The following is a 23,648-nucleotide window of genomic DNA, read 5'->3' as shown; positions in this document are numbered from 1 at the left end:
CGCAGAAGCGTTTGACTGATGTATGATGTCAAAATGTTTCTAATGTACCAAATTTGATTCTGCCAAATTTCTTCAGTAAGGATGTCTTAAAAATACGGTTTGGGGTGTGAGGAATCCAAATCTGCTATTATTTTTTTGTGAATGGACAACAATCATAAATTAAAGAATGAATGGTGATGATGATAACTGCCCACTATATCTATGATTGCAAAGTTCACATGTTATAATTGCTACATGAGTCCATGCCCAAAACATGTTGGAAGAGCTTGCCAAGAGAAGCAGTGCATCGTAGAGATGTCATATTCCACCAAATCTTCACAGTTGCTGAAACCAAGTCTTAATACACCCAAACAAATGAGTCATTTGATGGCATGTGGACTAGCCACTTTGAATGAAATTGATATCCACTGGGAAAATTCTATTGGAAAAGGAACCACTGTTGTTTCTTTCATTAAGTTGTTACACTGGCTCCCCAACCTTTCTGCTATAACTTCTTGCTCTTCAAAGTTCCACGGAATGATTGGTGCTGATATTGCCATTTTAATTCCTGGCAATTATTCTGCAACACACTTCTATGATTAAATCATAATTTCAAAAGGTTTTCAACACATTTCTGGTGATGACTGAGGAATAGACACCTGGAGCCACTTGCAGGACTCTCAGCCTATTATGATTTCAGTCACAGAAGTGTCAAACAAAAATTGGGAACTTAGGGTGGTATTCAGATAAGTTGCACTCACAGTAGACCCATTGAAACTAATGAGCTTAACTTATTGGTGTCAGCCCATATAGTTAAAGCTATGGTTTTCCCAGTAGTGATGTATGGAAGTGAGAGCTGGACCATAAAGAAGGCTGATCGCCAAAGAATTGATGCCTTTGAATTATGGTGCTGGAGGAGACTCTTGAGAGTCCCATGGACTGCAAGAAGATCAAACCTATCCATTCTGAAGGAAATCAGCCCTGAGTGCTCACTGGAAGGACAGATCCTGAAGCTGAGGCTCCAATACTTTGGCCACCTCATGAGAGAAGAGAAGACTCCCTGGAAAAGACCCTGATGTTGGGAAAGATGGAGGGCACAAGGAGAAGGGGATGACAGAGGACGAGATGGTTGGACAGTGTTCTCAAAGCTACAAACATGAGTTTGACCAAACTGCGGGAGGCAGTGGAAAACAGGAGTGCCTGGTGTGCTCTGGTCCATGGGATCATGAAGAGTCGGACACAACTAAATGACTAAACAACAACAAGTGAGCTGGAAGCTCCCCTCCCTTGTCCTGGGAAGAGATTATGATCTCCATTTTCACTGCCAAGGGAACTTGGTGCCCATAAATCTGTTGGGAGGGAAGAGGTATACAGCATTCAAGGCCATGTTGCAATATAAATGTTGCAAGCACTCAAACAGAAGGAACACAAGCTCCAGAACAGCTCAGGACTGCAATGCCTCAAGGACCGCCTGTCTCCATATGCACGTATCTAAACTCTGAGATCATTTTCTGAAGCCCTTCTTAGCGTGCCTCCTCCACAAGAATTCAGGAAGGTGCCACCTTCTGGATTCCTTGTGGAAGAGGCAACACGAGAATGTGAAATGCTCTCCACAGGGCGGTTTGGTTAGTGCCTTTATTATATACTTCTTGGCACCAGACAAAAATGTACTTCTTCAGCCACATTTATAAATCTATGGGTTACATCAGAGTTGATTTTGTTGATTTACCATTTTAACCCATGCTACTGTTTAAGCTTAAACATAATAATGGCTGTGGAAAATAGATAAAACAATTGACTGAGAACAATTAAACTGAGAAATAAGTACCTTAATGAAAGTATCTTCATGAACCTTCAACCCAGTCTGCTGCATGCCTCCAATGAGAGAAAGCTGAAGAGGTCCTGGAGGGTACTGCATATTTGACCATAGCTGTTTCAGGAAGTGCAGAATCAGAAGATCTTTTATTCTGTGTTTGAAAGAGGCTTTGATGATGATGATGATGATGATGATATAGGACTGTTCAAAAAGGAACAGGGCTATCTGCCATGCTAATTCATACCTACCTGAAGCCATTGGACATAGTCATCTAGAGTATCTAGGAAGTGGTGGCTTTAGTATGCTGACTGCACCCAGCTCTTGGACTTCCTATCATCTGATCCACAAGCTTGATAAAGTAGAGTTTTTGCAGAAAGGTTTGCAAGCCATCACAAGGCAACTTGCCATCAAAATGTTTAAAATGAAGCAAGTGAACAAATATAATAAGGATATTGTAAAATGAAATCTATACAAATGATAAAACCAGCGATACAAGTGATAAAAACTTACCAGTGTTAGTGCTAGTGGTAGGTCACGTGGGTAGAGGTAACCTTAGTGTAATCTTAGGTGTACATGTAACCATAAGTGTAATCTTTTGTTACTTCCATAAGTCTAACCTGTACTCATAATTGCCTGACTGACGTATCTAGCTATGCCAATAAAACCCTCATTGATCTCTGGCACAGGGACTTGTGTCTATAACATATGTGTGTGACTTGTGCCTTTTCATTAAGTTCAAGTGAGGAAACAATATAATTCTGATTGTGACTATGATTGCTGATATGATACGATAATCTTTATTGTCATTGTCCCATACAGAACAATGAAACTGAAAAAATCACACATTCAAAAACCAACAAACCTGCTATCCCAGCCTGGTTAGCCCCCTAAAAACTCTGATACCTCATAATTAAATACAATATGCTCCCAGAGAGACTACCTTACACTGCTTTTAAAACCCAAACTGCATTTGGATAGAAACTGTTTCTCAGGCAGCTAGTCCTAGTCTTTATAACTCTGTACCTTCTTCCATAAGGCCGAAGCTGAAAGAGATCATTTCCGGGGTGCGCACTATCCTGGCTATATCTGCAGCTTTCTTATGGAACCTAGAAGCATAGATTTGATCCAAGGTGGGAAGAATGCACCCAATTATTCTCTCCGCAGTCTTGACAACCCTGGGCACCATTGTTTTCTCCCTGGCCTTGCAGCTCCCAAACCACACACAGAGACCATAAGTTAATACACTCTCAACAGTACAATGGTAAAATGCCTTAAACAGGTCCTTTGAGAGATTATTTTTCCAGAGGATTCTCAGAAAATATAACCTCAGAAAATGATTGGGGGGGATGACTTTTCTTCTGCATTTGAAAAAGGTTTTGTTTGTTATTTTTACACCTAGAACTCCTTTATTACACCATTATTATTTTTACCGCTGGAACTCTCTGGAACTATGTCAGCTAGAGGGGCTCTTAATCAGTCATATCAGTGTCCCTCTACCTCCATTTTACTCAGACTTCTTCCATTGAAGGAAAGGATAGTGGAAGTGAGGTGAATGGCTGTTTTGAACTTCATTTTCTTCCATTCCTTAGCTGTAATATAGGATGTAGTCTTCAAATAGTCCATAGTGCCTCCACACAACATATTTCATTCCTGATCGGGATGCGGGTAGCGCTGTGGTCTAAACCGCCAAACCTCTTGGACTTGCAGATTGGAAGGTTCTAATCAGCAGCTCTAATCCACATGATGGGGTGAGCTCCCGTTGCTCTGTCCCAGCTTCTGCCAACCTAGCAGTTCGAAATCACACCAGTGCAAGTAGATAAATAGGTACCACTGTGGTGGGAAGGTAAACATAGGCGCCGACTCCATGGGGCCTGAGGGGGCCCGAGCCCCCTCAAAAATTCGTTTGGGGGGGCTCTGCCCCCCCAATAATTTAAGAAAATTATGTTTTATTTTCCTTGTTTGACGATAGTTACCTTTTAAAATACATTCAGTAATGAGTTAAAACAAAGCCACTCCCGATCTAGAGAGGGGGTGGGGTTGCGGGCTCTCGACCCATCAACAATCTCGCGGGGCTGGCGTCAGCCCCGCGAGAAGCGGGGATTCCCCCTAGCTCATTAATATTCACGGCCCACAGCGGCAGCCAATCGGCTGCCGCAAAGGGCGGGCCCTCACAGGTTCACTTAAGGTCGGGGCAGCCCGGGGCTCGCCCCTTTCGTTCCCCCAGCAGCAGTGGTTTGGAGGTCTTGGGCCCCCCTAATATTTTTTATAAGTCGGTATGGGCCCCCCCCCAATATTTTTTATAAGTCGGCGCCCCTGAAGGTAAATGGTGTTTCCGTGCGCTCTGGCTTCCATCACGGTGTTCCATTGCACCAGAAGCAGTTTAATCATGATGGCCACATAACCCAGAAAGCTGTCTGCAGACAAACACCAGCTCGCCTGAAGCAAGATAAGTGCCACACCCCATAGTCACCTTTGGCTAGACTTAACCGTCCAAGCGTCCTTTACCTTTACCTATTTGTATGGTGGTGGTGCTCCTGCTGTGAGCGACCGTGTCCAATCCTGAGCACCACAGTTTAAGAAGGATGTTGACAAGCTGGAACGTGTGCAGAGGATGGCAACCAGGATGATCAAGGATCTGCAAACTAAGGTTTATGAGGAGCACTTGAAGGAGCTGGGTATGGTTAGCCTGGAACAGAGGAGACTGAAAGGAGATATGATAGCCATCTTCAAATATCTTAAGGGCTGTCACCTGGAGGAGGGAACATGCTTGTTTTCTACTGCTATGTAGAGTAAGCATCGAACCAATGGCTTCCAGTTGCAAGAAAGGAGATTCTGACTAAACATTTGGAAATACTTTCTGACAGTAAGAGCTGTTCAGCAGTAGAACAGACTCCCATGATTCTCTCCCCCCATTTTATTTTCAATAATTTAACAATTTAAAATCCAAATTAATTACTTATTTATCCCTTCTAAACTTCCCCCCACCCCCCGGTTTCCAATTCCCCCTTGCTACCTTACACATTTTTAGTTTTGCATTCAGTTAGAAGTACATTGATAATCCTAATTCACATTAATTCATAGATACTATATCAATCCTGCTAATGTTTTAAGTCTTTACAGTGGACCTTAAGATATTCTATAAATTTAATCTACTCTTGTATAAACTTATTTTTCATCTTGGTCCCAGATTTTCACTGTCATATTTGCCATTTCAGCATAGTCTATTATCTTAGTTATCTATTCCTCCTTCATTGGTACTTTCTCTTCTTTCCATTTATGAGTAAGTAGCATCCTGGCGGCTGTACAGTGGACGCTCGGGTTGCAAACGTGATCCATGCAGAATGCACGTTTGCAACCCGCAATGTTTGCAACCCGCAGCGGTGCTTTGCGTGGCTTGCGATTCGGCGCTTCTGCGCAAGCGCAAAGCGCGATTTAGCGCTTCTGCACATGCACAACCGCCGAAACCCAGAAGTAACCTGTTCTGGTACTTCTGGGTTTCAGCGGTCCATAACCCGAAAAAAACGCAACCTGTAGCATCTGTAACCCAAGATATGACTGTAGTTGCATGCATAAATAGTCTTTTAACATTTCTTGGTATGTCTTCACCTGTTATTTCTAATAAAAAGGCCTCTGGTTTTTTAACAAAAGTTATCTTAAACATTTTCTTCACTTCATTATAAATCATTTCCCAGAAACCTGTTACTATTTTGCGCAACCACCACATATCATAAAATGTACCCACTTTATCTTTGCACTTCCAGCATACGTTAGATAAATTCTTATACATTTTTGTTAACTTTACTGGAGATAAATACCAACGGTACATCACTTTCATATAATTTTATTTTAAAGCACTACAAGCTGTAAATTTTAGATCTTCTTTCCACAACTTCTCCCATAAATTTAGTGGTATATTATAATCTATATCGTTTGCCCAATGAATCATAAATGCCTTCACTTCTTCATCATTCATCTCTCATTCCAATAGGAACTTATACATTCTCAATAACAGTTTATCATTATTTCCCAGTAATTCTTTTTTGAACCTTGAGAGTTCTCTCCCAAAGCCCACTTTGTTTATCTCCTCTAAATATGTCAATTAACTGGTGGTATTGTAACCAATCTGTCAACCGATGATTTATATCATTATAATATTTAACCTTTAATTGATTTTCTGACTGTTAACAGATCTTTATCGATTACCCACTCTCCTTTCATGTTAATTTTTTTCACACATATTGCTTCAAGTGGGTAAAGCCACCATGCTGTCTTGGCCTCTTAACAGACTTTTATACTTTTCCCATACTTGGTAAATCAATTTTCTTATGATGCGTTTCTGGAATCCCTTGTGTACCATAACCTTGGCATACCATAAATAAGCATGCCAACCGTATCTATTATCATGTCCTTCCAAATCTAATACTTCTGTATTATTTAATAATATCCATTCCTGTAGCCAGCAGAGACAGGACACCTCATGGTGTAATTTCATGTCCAGCAAGGAGACTCATTTTACATCTGTTAATAATTTATATTTAATTCTGGGTTTTTTTCCCTTGCCAGATAAATTTTGAAATATCCTTCTGCCATTGTTTGATGTGAACTACTCCTCTGACTCCAGGTATTGATTGGAACAAAAACAACGTTCTTGGCAATACATTCATTTTTATCATCGAAATTCTTCCCCACAATGTCAAATTCATCCTCCCCCATACTTCCATTTTTCTTTTGATTTCATTCTATACCTTTAGGTAATTGTTAACTCCCATGATTCTATGAAATAGAAAAGCAGGGCTTTTTTCAGGGGACCCCCTCCTTTGGCAATCCTCACAGAACCTCTAGCCCAATGGTTGCCATTAATTTGATTGGAATTAATTTTATAATGTAATGATTTTAGAATGTTTTATCGTTTTACTGTTGTTAGCCGCTCTAAGCCCGGCTTCGGCTGGGGAGGGCGGGATATAAATAAAATTTATTATTATTATTATTATTACTCCAGAGTGGACAAGCCCAAAATCTTGAACAAGCAGTACTTTTCATCCTAACCCTCCTCGACAAAACCAAACAAGCTAGCCACTTCCCAACCTATCAATTATAAATGTTCCCCAGTGCAGTGCTGAGGTCCCTGCAGAAAGGAAGAAGCCCTTAGAGAAAGAGAAGTGAACCTCATCAGACATCCTAGGAAGAATTAAGGAGAAAGAGATAGCAAGGATGGAGATATGGGCATTTTTTATTGCTCTCATGGTGGCTCTTCTGATTCTGGACTTCCTGATACAGCTCTGGTCAAATAGGCACTATCCCCCAGGACCTCTCCAGCTTCCTCTCATTGGAAGCATGTGGAGGACTGGGGTAAAGTTTCGTGAAGATACTTTCAGCCAGGTATGTATTTCTTAGCAATAACTTAATGTAATATTAACAGTTGTTTTGTTTGTTTCCCCCAGCCATTATGATGGTTTAGAATTTTCCTTTTTAAATTCATTTTTATTAAGTTTTTCACTTTAACAATCCAATCAAACCACATTAAATATTCCAGATTATACATATACATATCAAATAGTCTGAATATTCTGCCAAATTATATATTTTTAAAAGGAATTCCCATGCTTCAAGTTCTGAGGGTTCTGATCATCTCATACTTCTACAGCTTTTCATAGTCATTTCCGATGGTTCCTCTAATTCTTTCTGTTGTTGACCTTCATTCTTTCACAGCCTCTGAATTGTTCCCACAAGCGAGTTAAAACAAACAATGATGTGTTTCTGTGTGGATTTTATATCTATGATTCCCCTCTGTAAGTTCGTAGCATTTCCTCACATGCTGGTGTTTCTGCCAAATCAATCCAAAGGTCTTTTCACTGCTGGCAGCCACCATCTTCACTCAGTTCCAATAAAATCAGGTCTAAGCGTCTGCTTTTCCCAGACCGATTGCATCAAATATTAGCCTTTCCAGGGGAGATTTACCAAATCAAACCATAAACACAAATATAATGACATATTAAAAGCTCACCTCCCTCTATGGCTATTTGTAATCCTGCAGTTGACTTCCAATCATGGCGGGTTTCCAAAATAAAAGTGCAACACAGCTCCCACATAGATTCTAGGAAACTGTCCAAAGATTTTAACATCTCTCCAGTGGCTAATGAGATTCTGCTTCTGTCTGATGTCCACACCTTGGAGAATCTTTTATCCTCTTCCAAGCAAATCAAAGATCAAAAGCCTTAATTATATAGTATTATTATTTCCAAACAGTTTATAATTTTAGAGCCATATTATGTACACAAATACAAAACTTTCCAATCTCGCTTGTTATAGTTAATGTAAACAGTTCTTCTGGGGTTGTTGGGTTTTTTGGGTTTTTTTTGGCCAAATAATATAATAAAGCAAAGTACATTAATAAGAGAGGCTCTCCCCCCCCCTTTTCGTTCCATTCCAACATACCAACTTAGATGTTAGTCCTTCTTTCACTCAGTCTCTTTTGGCACTTCAGTGGCTGGCTTAATTAGCAGAGTAATTCTTCCCTCCTCGCTCAAAGCATGTCCAAAACTTAAATCCAATTTTTCATCTTAAGAAATGGAACTTGATTCACTCACAGAGATAGCGTCCAGGAGAGCCAGACTCACTCGGGGGCTTTTTATCCAGTGCCCCCAGCCCCTCCTTCCTTCTGAATTTGGGGCTGGTTTGTTGGGCATCTGCGGATGAGACTGTGTCTTCCTGTACCCCCATGAAGATTTTGGGAGGCTGATTACTCCCATCTCAGCCTCTAATTACCCCATGAGAACTGGAGCAATGGAATTTTCAGCCATTTTCCATGGCGTCTCAAGCGGAAGTCTGATGGTTTAGAATTTTCCAATGTCTTGGACAGTGAAATGGACTCCCTAGGAAGGTGATGGACTCTCCTTCCTTCGGGGTTTTTAAGAAGAGGGTGGGTGGGTTGTCACCAGAACTGTGGAATTACCCAGCTGCATTGATCTGAGGTTTGGAACGAGGAAAGATTTTATTTGGTGTGGGCGGTGGATGGTGGAGAGGGGAGTGTCTGGTTTCTTGTTTACTTTGAGTTTCTTTATTAATGATTCAGCAACTCTCTCCAAATGCAAAATTTTAAAGATACAAAATGAGGTTGGATTGCAGTATGGAATAAAACGTGTGATTAAAAGAACAGTTAGCTGTGTGTGGTTTAAAAAGATGAGGGGAGAGCTCTAATGCTGGAATGGATTATTTTGGGAAATTAGAGTGTATACTTTCCTTACCCTCCTTAAAAACAACAGAGAAGAGACACAGCTTAAGTGGACTTTGGCCAAAATGCAGCTCTAAAGATGAAAGGAATTTGGGGTCATGGATAAGGGAGGCATGGAGACTTTGATGGTGATTAATTTAATGAAAGTACTCCAAGATCCCTGCAGTGGTAGCTGGATCCCTCTTTGTTGGGCTGTGGAAATTTTCTAGATGTTGAATGAGTAGTGAGAAAGAGTGGACTGTTGGAGTATGAGATTGTCCAGAAACACTGAGCAAGATGAGAGCACGATGGGAGGGAGCTAATAAATTTTTTTGAGAATTCTCCAGGATTATAGCCCCACCCCAGCTATGCTGACAGACAACAGCAGTAGGAGGAATTTCAAGAACTGGACAGCAGACAAACGCCAAGGACTTTGTAATTGGATGTATTCAGACTGACGCAAGCAGAGAAAGGGAATATAATTTAGAGCACCTCGTTTGAATTACTATGGAAAGTAAGATAAGGTATTAACACAAATAGTAATCGCTGAAAATGCAGCTGTTATCTTAATGATTATACCAACCGAAATGTAATTAGATGTTAATAAGAAATATGAACCACAGCAATAAAATAACTGGACAAAAACATTGATCAAAAAACCACTTTGATTAAATTGTATACATTTGGAATTAACTGGAATTATTTTAATATTAATGGAATCTGTATAATTGGCAAAACTGTGGTAATATTGGGAAAATATTGGACACACACACAGAGTGGTCCCTCGTGGTACACACACACAGGTGTGGCTAACACCCCAGAGGACAGGATCACACTTCAAAACGACCTTGACAGATTAAAGAACTGGGCCAAAACAAACAAGATGAATTTTAACAGGGAGAAATGTAAAGTATTGCACTTGGGCAAAAAAAAAAAATGAGAGGCACAAATACAAGATGGGTGACACCTGGCTTGAGAGCAGTACATGTGAAAAGGATCTAGGAGTCTTGGTTGACCACAAACTTGACATGAGCCAACAGTGTGACGCGGCAGCTAAAAAAGCCAATGCAATTCTGGGCTGCATCAATAGGAGTATAGCATCTAGATCAAGGGAAGTAATAGTGCCACTGTATTCTGCTCTGGTCAGACCTCACCTGGTGTACTGTGTCCAGTTCTGGACACCACAGTTCAAGAAGGACACTGACAAACTGGAACGTGTCCAGAGGAGGGGAACCAAAATGGTCAAAGGCCTGGAAACGATGCCTTATGAGGAACGGCTAAGGGAGCTGGGCATGTTTAACCTGGAGAAGAGGAGGTTAAGGGGTGATATGATAGCCATGTTCAAATATATAAAAGGATGTCACATAGAGGAGGGAGAAAGGTTGTTTTCTGCTGCTCCAGAGAAGAGGACATGGAGCAATGGATCCAAACTACAAGAAAGAAGATTCCACCTAAACATTAGGAAGAACTTCCTGACAGTAAGAGCTGTTCGACAGTGGAATTTGCTGCCAAGGAGTCTCCTTCTTTGGAGGTCTTTAAGCAGAGGCTTGACAACCATATGTCAGGAGTGCTCTGATGGTGTTTCCTGCTTGGCAGGGGGTTGGATTCGATGGCTCTTGTGGTCTCTTCCAACTCTATGATTCTAGGTAATCCGTTCTGGAAGCCTGTTTGAAAACTGAGGTGCAGCTTCCCATTGGTTGCAAGAGCTTCTTGCACTCAGCGGAAGCCATGTCACACATCCAGGTTCTGAAAAACATTCGAAAACAGAAGCATTTACTTACAGGTCTTCGGCATTTGAGAACCAAAACGTACAACAACAGAGGTGTTCAGGAACCGAGGTACCACTGTATATATATTTCATGCTACCCCAAATCTCTGCCAAGCGGTAGCATAGCAAGATTCCAGGGAGTTCCATGTGCTTACCCAGGGTTGAGTTTCCATTGGAAAACCGAGGCACAGCGACGACTAGTGTCTTTAAGAAATATGGTTTATTTTACACATATTTACACCTAAAGCCTTCAGTGGGGGGAGTGCAGAACAATGCACTGCAAGAGTATAGCTGTGCTTCTCTCGTAGCTTGGGTTGAAAGCAGCAGTAAGTCATGGCCCCTGGTCTCTGGTGCAGCCTCCACCAGCCAAGTCCACCCATTTCCTCCTCCTTGTTCCCTGAACACATTGCAAAATGAAATATCTTCTGTCTGCTTGCCCCCCTTCTCCCTTACCCTCCACCATTGATGAAAATAGAGACATCCCATTCCATGATGATTATTTTACTATTTATACCCCGCACATCTTAATGGGACACATGGACACACACACACAAACATTAAACATTTAAAAAACTTCCCTATGCAGGATTGCTTTCAGACCACTTGGGGGTTGGATAACTCCATACCCTCCAACATTTCTCCAATGAAAATAGGGACATCCTAAGGAAAGCGGGACGCGGGTGGCGCTGTGGTCTAAACCACTGAGCCTAGGGCTTGCCAATCAGAAGGTCAGCGGTTCAAATCCCTATGATGGGGTGAGCTCCAGTTGCTCGGTCCCTGCTCCTGCCAACCTAGCAGTTCGAAAGCACATCAAAGTGCAAGTAGATAAATAGGTACCACTCCGGCGGGAAGGTAAACGGCGTTTCCGTGTGCTGCTCTGGTTCGCTAGAAGCGGCTTAGTCATGCTGGCCACATGACACGGAAGCTGTACGATGACTCCCTTGGCCAATAAACCAAGATGAGCGCTGCAACCCCAGAGTCGGCCATGACTGGACCTAATGGTCAGGGGTCTCTTTACCTTTTAAGGAAAAGCAGGACATTCTGGGATCAAATCAGAAACCTAGATGACCCTGGAAAATAGGGACACGGACACTTGGAGGGTCTGTTCTCCAGACCTTTTTCTCAAAAAGGGCAGATTTATTCCATGTGTCATCATATATTGTAAACTCCTGCCCTGGAAATGGTTGCCATTGATGTGTTAATGACTTGCTTCCAGCACCATTTTACATTCTTAGCAGCTTCTATTGCCTTCAGATATTTTAAGACTACAATTCCCATCATCCCTGACCACTGGTCCTGCTAGCTAGGGATCATGAGAGTTGTAGGCCAAAAACATCTGGAGGGCCAAGGTTGAGGAAGCCTGCTCTGGAACCTGTGTTCCTTCTTCTCTAGTGTATGTTGCAACATGACCTAGAACACTGTGTAGCACTCCCCTTCTGACTGATTAATGGGACCAAATTCTCTTGGCAGTGAAGGGGAAGCTTGTAAACTCATGTTAGTAAAGCCAAGGGGAGCTACAGCTCACGTGTAGACAAGAGACAAACAGAACAGGGACTTTTCTATTGCCTCCTCCAGAAGAATTCACTCTTTGTCAATCCATACTTTATTTTATTGTTTATTGAATACATTTATAAGTCATTTTTTTCTAGAGGAAGCTCTTTAAAAAAATACAAAATTACTACATTACTACATTGTAGTGAGAGCCAGTGTGATGTTGTGGCTAAGAGCCGTAGTCTCGTAATCTGGGGAACCGGGTTCGCGTCTCCGCTCCTCCACATGCAGCTGCTGGGTGACCTTGGGCCAGTCACACTTCTTTGAAGTCTCTCAGCCCCACTCACCTCACAGAGTGTTTGTTGTGGGGGAGGAAGGGAAAGGAGAATGTTAGCTGCTTTGAGACTCCTTAAAGGGAGTGAAAGGTGGGATATCAAATCCAAACTCTTCTTCTTCTTCTACATCGTCAGATATGAATGTATTAACTTTTAAAACATCTGAAATTGCTAATAATTTCTAACCCAAACATGCATTTGGGGGAGCATATCTTAATTTCTTACCCATATATTTGTATGGTGGCAATTTTCCTGCTGTGACCCACTGGGTCAGAAACCTGCATCAGTGCTCTAGCCCAGCCTATGCCTGTTCCTCTTCAGACATTTTCCTTTTCCCACTTCAGCATTTTCAGAAGTTAAGGGTCAAATTTAAATGTGCATACAGTAGGAAATGAATTAGTGTCTTCAAATGCAATGGTCAGGAGTGCAGTCTTGCCTTTCTTTCTGTGCAATATGTGGTCCCTGGGCTCAGTTCTGGTATCCCCAAAGGTACCATTTAGCTCCAAGTTATCAGACCAGATCCATTAGAGAGAGGCAGACTATAAAATCAAAGAACTGTAGAGTTGGACGGGATCCCAAGGGTCATCTATTTCAACCCTCTGCAGGAATGCAGGAATCTCAACTAGATCATCCATGACAGATGACCATCCAACTTCTGCTTAAAATCCTCCAAGGAAGGAGAGTCCACAACCTCCCAAGGGAGACCACTCCACTGTCAAAGGAGCTCATACTGCCCCCCTAAATCAATAAAAATCAATAAAAAATACATAGCTAACTGAGGTTCTGCCTCCACTAACAAAAGGCCTTCCACCCTAACAAAAATCCTGGCTAAACCCATGGACGAAGGATGAAGCTCATGTTTTAGGTTCAAATCAGTATCTTCTTCCTTTAACAATCTTCTCCTCTCTTTTGACCCAAATGGTAGATGGCAAAGCAATATGGAAACATTTACACCCTTTGGGCAGGATATCAACCCTTCATAATACTGTCTGGATTCGAAGCAGTGAAAGAAGCGCTCATTGACCACTCTGAATATTTTGAAGACCGACCACGTACTCCTTTCCTTATGACTGTAGGAAAAGGAAAGGGTAAGTAGTGAAATGTGAGAATTTCCACTGGTATTTTCCCCAGGGAAAACATTTAAAGGGCTGTCTGGAAAAACAGAACAACAGAGCTTCTCTATTAATGTTGCACTCAACAGGAAATGGGTTGTAGACAATAGCAGTTCTATTCAAAGTACACCCACGGAAATTAATTGGAATGACCAATGTAGGTTTATTAATTTCAGTGGGTCTGCTCTAACATTGTTAGATACAACCCAACACCTCTAGCAAGTGCTCTCTGGAAGTAGCAATTGCAGTGCACTGTGGTAAAAGTCAGCGGCAGGCAGAAGTTTGTTACCTGTTGCCATTTTAATGCATTTACTGGCCTGGATCTCAGTGCTGGATGAAGAACTTGAATTCCTAGCTCTTTCTACCCAAGGCTTTGATGCCTACATCAGACTGATGCATTGCCAAGGCACAGGTTACAAGGTGTAGCAGGTATATAAGAGGTAAAGACACATGGCTAAGTGCTAGCTAAGATGTTGCTCTAACATCCCACACAGCTTTTATTGCAGTAAGTGAGCAGAGTTCCAAGGTTGGGGAGCAAGACAGCACTCCTCTGAGCATGTTGGACTTGTAAGGTTAGTTCATAAATGGCATCTCTGTGCCCTTGGAGATGGAGGCAGTGTTGGTGCCAGTTTGGAACCCAATTCACTCTCAGTCCCTTTGCCAGGATGAGGGAACTGCCCAACTGGCTTTTGTTGTGTCCAGAATATGTTGCAGAATACACACCTTCAATAAAACACCAGTCCGGTTGGGCCAGTAGAAAAATAACTTATTGACATCACACACCAGTGAAATTATATCCTTAAAAACAGTGTGGAAAACTTAGCTGAGATGGGTTTTTGACTGAAGTTTACTGCTGGTGTTTAACATTCTATGAAAGCTCAAGTGATACCTTCAAGTTCAGTGTTCATTGCAGAAATTCGTTGCTTAGTGTCAGGGGACTGCCATCGAAAGCGGGGAGGGAGGCAGAAACGTACAGGGAGCCTCCGACTTTGCTGAGTAGTAACACCTCGTCAGAGACTGGTGAGAGCGAAGCCTCCGGCGAAACGGAGGAGGAAAGGAGGGGGGAAGTGAGGCAAAGGCTCACAGAGGTTTCTGAAGCCCTAGCACCAACCACTGCCAGGCAGGCTGATAGGGAAACAGACATGCAGCTTCCATCGCCTAGTTTTCGCAAGGGAGTCAAACGTAAGGAAAGGAGGAGGAAACTGGGGGTGTGGAGGTTCTTAAGCTGGGGAGGGGACAGGAAGAACCCACTCTCGGAATCTGCTAGTGACTGAGGCAGACATGAACTTTGGGCTTCTGCACTGTATATAAAGGTAAAGGTAAAGGGACCCCTGACCATTAGGTCCAGTTGTGACCAATTCTGCGGTTGCGACGCTCATCTCGCTTTATTGGCCAAGGAAGCCGGCGTACAGCTTCTGGGGTCATGCGGCCCATGCACCTAATAAAACCTGTAAAAAGGCAGGTCAGCGTCCTGGCTGTTTACTCCTGAGCAACCATATGCATGTGAAGAGAATCAGAACTTACAGGGTTAAACAGTTCTGAGTGACGTCTCACATTCTGAGGTGTGGCTATATTCACAGAGGGGAGTGTTTCTCTGTGTGCTTTTTTTCCTTTCGCTTTTGCAGCGAGGCAGCAAGATGTGCGCTCTCTCGCAGGGGTGATTTATGAGATGTTTTTCTACACGATTAAAGACTGTTGGAGTTAAGCAAGAACGGTTGCATGCAGTCTGATTTATTACACACACATAGCAACAGTTTCTACGCTGCGACGACTCTGCTACAGGGAACTGACGGAGAGCTATCCACGGGAGTCCAGTGGTGCGCAGCAGAAGCCTGCCAGACCCCATCCAAAAGCCAAAATGCATCCCTGTCACTTAGCTCTTCCTGCAGGTGGGCGGCTGTTGTGCCCTCTCTCACTCGGTTGCCATCCCTGGGCAGTGAGGATGGAGTGCACATGGCCGGTCAGCTGCTTGGGGGAATTCTCACTGGCCTCCTTGAGCAGCTGGCTCAAGTTCCCACCAGCTGCTGCACTTCAAATTGGCCACTTAGTGGCCTCTTTTGGGGGGATGCGCCTCGCTGGCTGAAATGGCATTGGCTGTGGCCTCACAGCTAGCGAGGCGAGGCAGAAAAGCTGGCAGCGCCATCCTGCCTAAGCACAGTCAGAGAAGGAGCAAAACTCTCCCCGCCTCCCTTGTCGTTAACCTTTCTTATTTTTCAGGTCATTTTTGGGTTTTAAAATGTTTTCTGCTTTTCATGTTGCTGCTTTAACATTGTTAATGTTAAATGGCATGGATTACAGATTACATCTGTAATCAAAAAAGTAATCAAAAACGTTACATCTGTAATCAAAAAAGTTGTGGGCATTTTTAATCCAGATCGTTGTTTGTCTGAGTTATTAATCATATATTACATGTAGACATTGACCCAGAAGTGGGTGGCACTCTGGCTGGGCCCACAATTACCAGTGTATCAGATACCAGTTTTCCCTACAAAAGTCAAATTTTGAAGTGCTTTCCAGAGATCTCGCTTTTTCTGACACATTAGTGCGGGAACTTCTGAGACAATCAGATTTCTGTTTGATTATCACATCCAACTCCTTTGATAGCCATGATAGGAATAATAGGTGAATCAAATCAAATTTATCTCATTGGGAGATGCTGACATATTTGCTGGTAAATGTTTGCTTAGAAAAGGCTGAATGTTGGCACTATACAACAGGGCTGTCAATAGACTCATGGTATGCTCAGGTGTGGTCTATTGCTTTGGCCAAGAAACTGACCTGTCAGGTCAGGGTGACTAGGAGCAAGAGAACTCTGCAACACTTGGCACCCATTCGTCTCCCAAATGAGAAGTGAATTTTTTTCCTTCCAGGGAAAGATGGAAACTTGTCAACATTACACAACAGTTAAATTATATCCTTAAAAACTGTGGGGGGTGTCTGCTGGAGTTTAAAGTTGTGAGAAAGCTCATGTGATACGGTACTTACAGCATGATACGAAATTACCAGCATATTAGGTACTAGTTTTCCCCACAAGAGTCAAAATTGATAGAGACGTCTAGAGATCTCACTTTTTGCTGGTACTGCAAAGTGGAGGAACTTCTGAAACAATCAGACTAGCACACAAATTGAGACAGCTAAAACTTGGGGGTGAACCAATGATGAACTTCTAAATGATGAAAGGCAATGGAAAGTGATGTTCTGGTGGGAATTGTGTAAAGTAAGCAATGCTGGTCTATATTGTAGAGATATTCATGCATTAAATTGAGACGGAGTCAGAATCAACTAGTAATTCTTTGCATTACAGAGACTAAGCAGATCTTACATGCAAAGGCATGAACTTCAGTTCTGGGCTAGGAACTTAATTTTCAACACTAATTTCTGAGAGCAATAATTTGTCACTGGTTTTTCTTTTTTTAAAATAAATTTTATTTTCAATGCAAAATTACAACAAAAATTACAAACATTGAATCCAAAATGAAACTATACAAACAAGAAAAAAGCACACAAAAGAAAAGAAAAAGAGAAAAAAAGAAAAAAAGCACACATCTACAAATAAAACCATATCTTCATTCTAATCTAGTCATTACATATGTATACACATATTGACTTCCTTCCTTTGTTCTAAGACCTCAAAAGTTTTACTCTTTCTAAATTGCTGTGCCTAATGTAGATTACTTCTATCTTTATACTTTTTACACCATTTTTCTTTTTCTTTAACCCTGCAAAGCATCATTCATTACATGCCGATATGTTAACTCCAGAACAATGTTTTTTTCATATACTCGTTAGCACATCCCCATTATTTTAATAATTTCTAGTCCGATTTTCCCCCTGTGAATGCTGTGAGTCTTGCCAGATTTATATATTCACAAAATTTAATTTGCCATTCTTTCATTGATGGAATTTTTCTCCCTTTTGAATTTTTTGCTATAAGCATCCTGGCAGCTGTCGTTGCATAAAGGAATACTTACCTTTGATTGTTAGGAATATCATTTGTGATTATACCTAAAAGGAATGCCTCCCGTTTTTTACTAAAAGATATTTTTGAGTTCTTCATATGTTTCATTCCAAAATTGTTTAATAGGCCGGCATTCCCACTACATGTGAAACATTGTTCCTATTTCTTTCTTGCATCTCCAACAGGTATTTGATTTTAATTTGTAAATTTTAGCCAATTTTACTGGAGTTAAGTACCATTGGTATACCATTTTCATCAAATTTTCTCTGATTGTGTAACATGCCGTAAATTTAATATCACATTTCCATAATTTCTCCCTTTGGTCTAGCCGAATTGCGTAACCTATATCGCATGCCCATTTAGTCATAACTTCTTTTACTTCTTCATCCTTTAACTACCATTCTAATAATAAATTATACATTTTGGATATACTCTTTTTTGAGTTTTGTAATAATACTTTTTGTAATTTTGATTCTTCTTTTTCAAATCCTATTGCTTTATCCTGATTAAATATTTGAGCAATTTGATGATATTGTAACCATGTGGTTCAGTATTGGGTCACCTCTTCATATCGTCTTAATTTTAATTGGCCCTGTTCCTCCTTTAGGAGCTGCTGGTATGTCGCCAATCTTCCTATCGTATTTTTCTTTTTAACGGATATTACTTCTAACAGTGAAACCCACCATGGGGTTTTCGGTTCTAACAACATTCTATGTCTCACCCAAACCTTATATAATGAATTTCTAATTACATGACTTATAAAGTCTTTATGCACCGCCACTTTGTTGTAAATTAGATAGGCATACCAACTGTATCTGTTGTTCCATCCCTCCAAGTCTAAAATGTCATTATTATCTAATGCAATCCAGTCTCTGATCCAACTAAAGCATGCCACATCATAGTATATTCTCAGGTCTGGGAGTCCAAAGCCACCTCGCTCTTTTATGTCAGTTAATAATTTATGTGCCTTATAAATTTTGTTAGATCCGTTTTCCATTTTTAAAAACAATCATCTTTACCTATTATGGGAATCATTTGAAAAAGCCACAGGAATTTTGGTAAGATATTCATTTTAATAGCCGAAATTCTACCCCAGAGTGTTAAATTCAATCTTGTCCAAATTTGCATTTCTCTTTTTATTTCTTCCCATTTTTTTTATAATTATCTTCAAACAAATTTATATTTTTCATTGTTATTTGAATTCCTAAATATTTCACATTTTTTTAAAAAAAATTAAAATTTATAATCCAAATTTTTCTACCAGTTCCTTTTTCTCTTGGTCTCCCATGTTTTTTACGATTAGTTTCTTTTTTTCTTTATTCAAAGCAAAGCCTGAAATCTTTCTGAAGTTTTCCATTTTTTCTAGAGCCTTTGCTATGCTTTCCTTTGGGCTTTCCATCATTAACACTAAATCATCAGCAAATGCCCTTATTTTATATGTTTTCTCCCCTAAGGATATTCCATTTATTTCTTGGTCTAGTCTGATTTCTTGATTTAGTATTTCCAAAACCAAAATGAATAATAATGGTGAGAGCGGGCACCCTTCTCTGGTGCCCTTCTTAAAATAATCAGTCATGTCATTATTATTATTATATTTGCTTCTTGTTGTTCATAGATTGCTTTTAACCCTCTTGTAATTTGGTCTCCCATGTCCATCCGGTCTAATATTATTTTTAGCAATTCCCATGAAACTTTATCAAACGCCTTTTCCGCATCCACAAATACAAAGGCTACCTTCTTATTCAGTTTCATGTCTAAATACTCGATCATATCAATCACTGTTCTTATATTATCACTCATTTTTCTGCCTGGCAAGAACCCTGCCTGCTCTTTGTTTAAACAATCCTGCAAAACTTTTAATCTTTTAATCTTGTTGCCAATATTTGTGCATAAATCTTGTAGTCATTATTAAGTAATGATATTGGTCTATAATTGGTTATGAACTCCTTTTTAACTTCCTCGGGATTATCTAAAGTTCTCCCTTCTTCCACTATTGTCACTGGTTTTGCATAGGCATTATATTATCAAATGGACACACCTGGAGGCAACAGAGACGGTTTGGTATTGTTACTATGCGGAAGCTAGGACTGGGGAGGAAAGGCATGGAGCACCAGATAGAAGAGGAAGCCCATCAGCTCGTGGAAGTCTTTGCACGTTCAAAGGGTATGTGATGATAGGTGATGGTGCTGGGTTGGCATAAGTCTGAAGAAACCTTTGTGTATAACCTCTGTACATTTTGGAAAGGAATGTGATATGTTTTGTTTGATTCCTAATGAGCCTTAAATGGAACTGTCAGAGCCACCCGTCTGGTCCCAGCTCACAAGAGACCCAATTCCAATCCGGTTTATTTACAGAAAGTCTTTATTGAAGATCATGGTTGCGTTTACATTCCATCTTTGTGACTCTACGTCTGTACCGTTAGATCGCTGAAGTACCCTCTGAATCTGTCCCGCCTCGGCACCAATTTAAGAGCCTAGTGCTGGACCACCTCTTCCTCTCCTTCCTTTTCCGCAGGGTCTTTCTGCCCCCCTGGGTTCCCCCTCGCCGGGACTCGCCCGAGGCTGAATCCTCTGACGCCTCCGCCCCCCTCCTTCTCGCTTTGGGGCCGGGCTCCTCCCCAGGGCTCTCCTCACTTCCGCGCGCCTCTACATTTGAACTTGGCGCGCGTACGTTGCTTCTGACCTTTCTCTCGACCGCTACACTGCTCCCGGTGCTACTCTCCACCCCTTCCGGCTGAGCGTCCTGCTCCGATCTTCTCCCCCTGTCTCCTTCACGCTCTGCTCCCTCTGACACCCTGGTAACTCCACCCCCTTCACTCCGTTCCGGCTGAGAAGCTGGCTCCTGTGTCCTACTCCTACTGAGGCTTCTCCCTTCGCCCCCCTGTTCCTCCCTGCTTCCCCCTTGGCCCCCCTTTGGTCTGACCAGGGGGGCTCCCTTCTGGGAGTCTTCTGACTCACTGGACAAACTCATGGACGACCTTTGGTCATCGTCATCCTCCTCCTCATCTCTCTGGGATTCTTCCCCCTCGCTCTCTGTCTCCTCCCCCATCTGCTCTTCTCTCCCTGAAACCCTGACAGGAACGCTATCATTATATATCTTTAAGTGCCAGGAAAAAATGTTCCTCTTCAAACAGGTGTTTGGCTGATTAATATTCTACAGCCTTTTAAATGTGCTTATGGAATGTTTTGTTATTTTGTTTTAACTATTTACCTAGGTTTTTATCTTGTATTTTTACTCTGTGAAACACCCTAGAATCTTGTGATGAAGGGTGGTATATAAACCAACCAACCAATCAATTAATTAATTGATGTTAATAAACAAATAGCTGGATATCCCAGCAGTTTCTCTTGTCCACCATAAAATACCATTCTCCGTATGAACAGGAGCGGCTGAACTCACATTAGTATAACTTTATTTTGCAGGTCAACCACTTGACCCCTCCGTGCCCATCACTAATTCAGCCTCCAACGTGATATGTGCTGTGGCTTTTGGGCACCTGTTTGCTCTTGAAGATAAAAGGTTCCAGAAGCTGATAGAAGCCATGAATTTTCTCCTAAAATATCTATGTAGCTTTGTTCATTTTGTGAGTTGTCATTTTCATTCCTACTGAGCCTGACAGGTCTCCCAAGCGCCTTAAATCCCCTAATCAGCATTCTGGAATCCATTACAATAGAGGTTAGGGTGTTGGAAAACTGAGTTCAGGTTTAAATCTAATCTGAGATAAGGGCCATTTATGATCTCATAGCATAAATAATTTCTCAAGATTATTATAAAAATTGAAAGAAAGAATAAGGAGACTATGTCCAACCACAAGGGACTCTTTGGAGAAAAAAATGGATAAAAATGGAACAATAACCTTTCGGAACAAGTTGTCTAGAGCCCACCTTAAGTAAACTGCAGTGAACAAAATAATCTTCTCAAGAAGAGAATTCTACAATTTTATTGTCATTATGGAAAAATAAATGTGTCTATTCTTTGCTCACTGTATATCAAGGCTTATAGGACTTGATTGATGAGCATATGTCTTGGCAGCCATATTTTGGACCAATTTAAGATCCCGGGCTATCTTCAAGTTTTAAGAAACACAAAATATTATTGGGGGCAGGGACCTACTATGGCACATTTACTTGCCAAACATCCAAATGAGCATTGAGCATACACAGACCACAGACCAGGGCATGTTGGTGATATAATTTGGAAATGCAAGGACAGCATGGCTGGCTTGCTAGATCCATAAACTCCACATGGCTACATTTTGCTGGGGGTGTGAGGGTTGTCTGCCTGGAATATACAATGGCAGTATTTGAACCTTTGTGCCATAAATATTTATGCATCTCTAAATTTTGGAGTTCATGCATCTCTAAATTTCCGGCCACATGACCCGGAAGCTGTACGCCGGCTCCCTCCGCCAATAAAGCCACAACCCCAGAGTCGGCCACGACTGGACCTAATGGTCAAGGGTCCCTTTACCTTTACCTAAATTTTGGGAACATCACTAGTAAGTTTCAGGAGAGCCATAAATGCCCATGTTTGAATAGTGCTACCATAACTGTTGAAGAGTTCAACTCTAAACCCAACAGAGGTGCATTGATTTTCCCAAGGGGGAGGGGCAAATCAATCTCCTGATTTGTATTGCAAGCGGGGGAGCTGCAACTTAGCAGTGGCAGTCATTATGGCGCCTTGTGTGGCCCCTTTGCTGGATTTTTAAAAAATGAAACAGAGGTCTGCAACTCAAACATTCCATGCACTGCTAAGGAAAGCAGCCCCCTTCTATATGACCTCAGCTAAACCCTTTTGACCTGGGGGGTGGGGTGGACCTGACAATTTCAGTTTCTCTTAGTTTCTCATTTTTCCTGTCTTAAATTTGGTTCTCCACATTTCTACATCAATTTCTGATATATATTTTTTTTAAAAAAAATTCTCATGAAATTTCATCAGCATTTTGGTGCTAATTTCTCCTAATGCACACATTTGTATGCAATTTTGCCTAAAATACACATTTTTGCAAAGTTGCAAATTGCAGGTTTGAATGTTATTATAGCATCTTAAGCATCTGCCCCCTTCATGGATCACTGCCTTGCCGTGGCGAAGGGGCTTGAAGAACTCAGAGAAGCTATGAACTATGCCGAGCAGGGCACCCAAGATGAACAGGTCATAGTGGAGAGTTTTGACCAAACGTGATCCACCTGGAGGAGGAACCGGCAAGCCACTCCAGTATCCCTGCCAAGAAAACTCCATGGACAAAGACAACAGGCATATAAAAGTTATGACGCTGGAAGATGAGCCCCTCAGGTCGGAAGGCGTCCAACATGCTACTGGGGAAGAGCGGAGGGCAAGTACAAGTAGATCCAGAGCTGATGAAGCGGCTGGGCCAAAGCCGAAAGGACGCTCAGTTGCGGATATGCCTGGAAGCGAAAGGAAAGTCCAATGCTGTAAAGAAAAATATTGCATAGGAACCTGGAATGTAAGAACCATGAACCTGGGTAAGTTGGAGGTGGTAAAAAATGAGATGGCAAGAATAAATATTGACATCCTGGGCATCAGTGAACTAAAATGGACGGGAATGGGTGAATTCAGTTCGGATGACCATCATATCTACTACTGTGGGCAAGAAACCCGTAAAAGAAATGGAGTGGCCCTCATAGTCAACAAAAGAGTGGCAAAGGCTGTACTGGGATGCAATCTCAAAAATGATAGAATGATCTCGATACGAATCCAAGGCAGACCTTTTAACATCACAGTAATCCAAGTTTATGCACCAACTACTGGCGCTGAAGAAACTGAAATTGACCGATTCTATGAAGACTTACAACACCTTATAGAAGTGACACCAAAGAAGGATGTTCTTCTCATCATAGGGGATTGGAATGCTAAAGTAGGGAGTCAAGAGATAAAAGGAACAACTGGCAAGTTTGGTCTTGGAGATCAAAACGAAGCAGGGCAAAGGCTAATAGAGTTCTGTCAAGAGAACAAGCTGGT

General features: G+C 41.6%; 1 protein-coding gene across 2 annotated transcripts in view; it reads left to right on the top strand.

The window, feature by feature from the left end:
- The first annotated feature begins 6,991 nt into the window (after positions 1-6,991).
- The window catches only part of LOC309369826 (cytochrome P450 2J2-like), a 30,204-nt gene continuing 13,547 nt past the window's right edge, over positions 6,992-23,648 (top strand). Inside the window, exons 1-4 of one of the 2 annotated variants that reach the window (XM_081911169.1) lie at positions 6,992-7,174; positions 13,525-13,687; positions 19,683-19,832; positions 21,092-21,252. In XM_081911169.1, coding sequence (XP_081767295.1) covers positions 7,007-7,174; positions 13,525-13,687; positions 19,683-19,832; positions 21,092-21,252 — 642 coding nt within the window. In that variant the 5' untranslated portion in view covers positions 6,992-7,006. Of the gene's footprint in view, positions 7,175-13,524; positions 13,688-14,945; positions 15,025-19,682; positions 19,833-21,091; positions 21,253-23,648 lie in introns of those variants that run through there. The other variant, XM_081911170.1, reaches the window with a different exon arrangement.

The sequence above is a fragment of the Podarcis melisellensis genome (assembly GCF_964234715.1).
Source record: "Podarcis melisellensis genome assembly, chromosome: 5".
NCBI lineage: Eukaryota > Metazoa > Chordata > Lepidosauria > Squamata > Lacertidae > Podarcis > Podarcis melisellensis.
The sequence above is the reverse complement of the archived record's forward strand: the minus strand, read 5'-3'. Positions and strand labels throughout refer to the sequence as shown.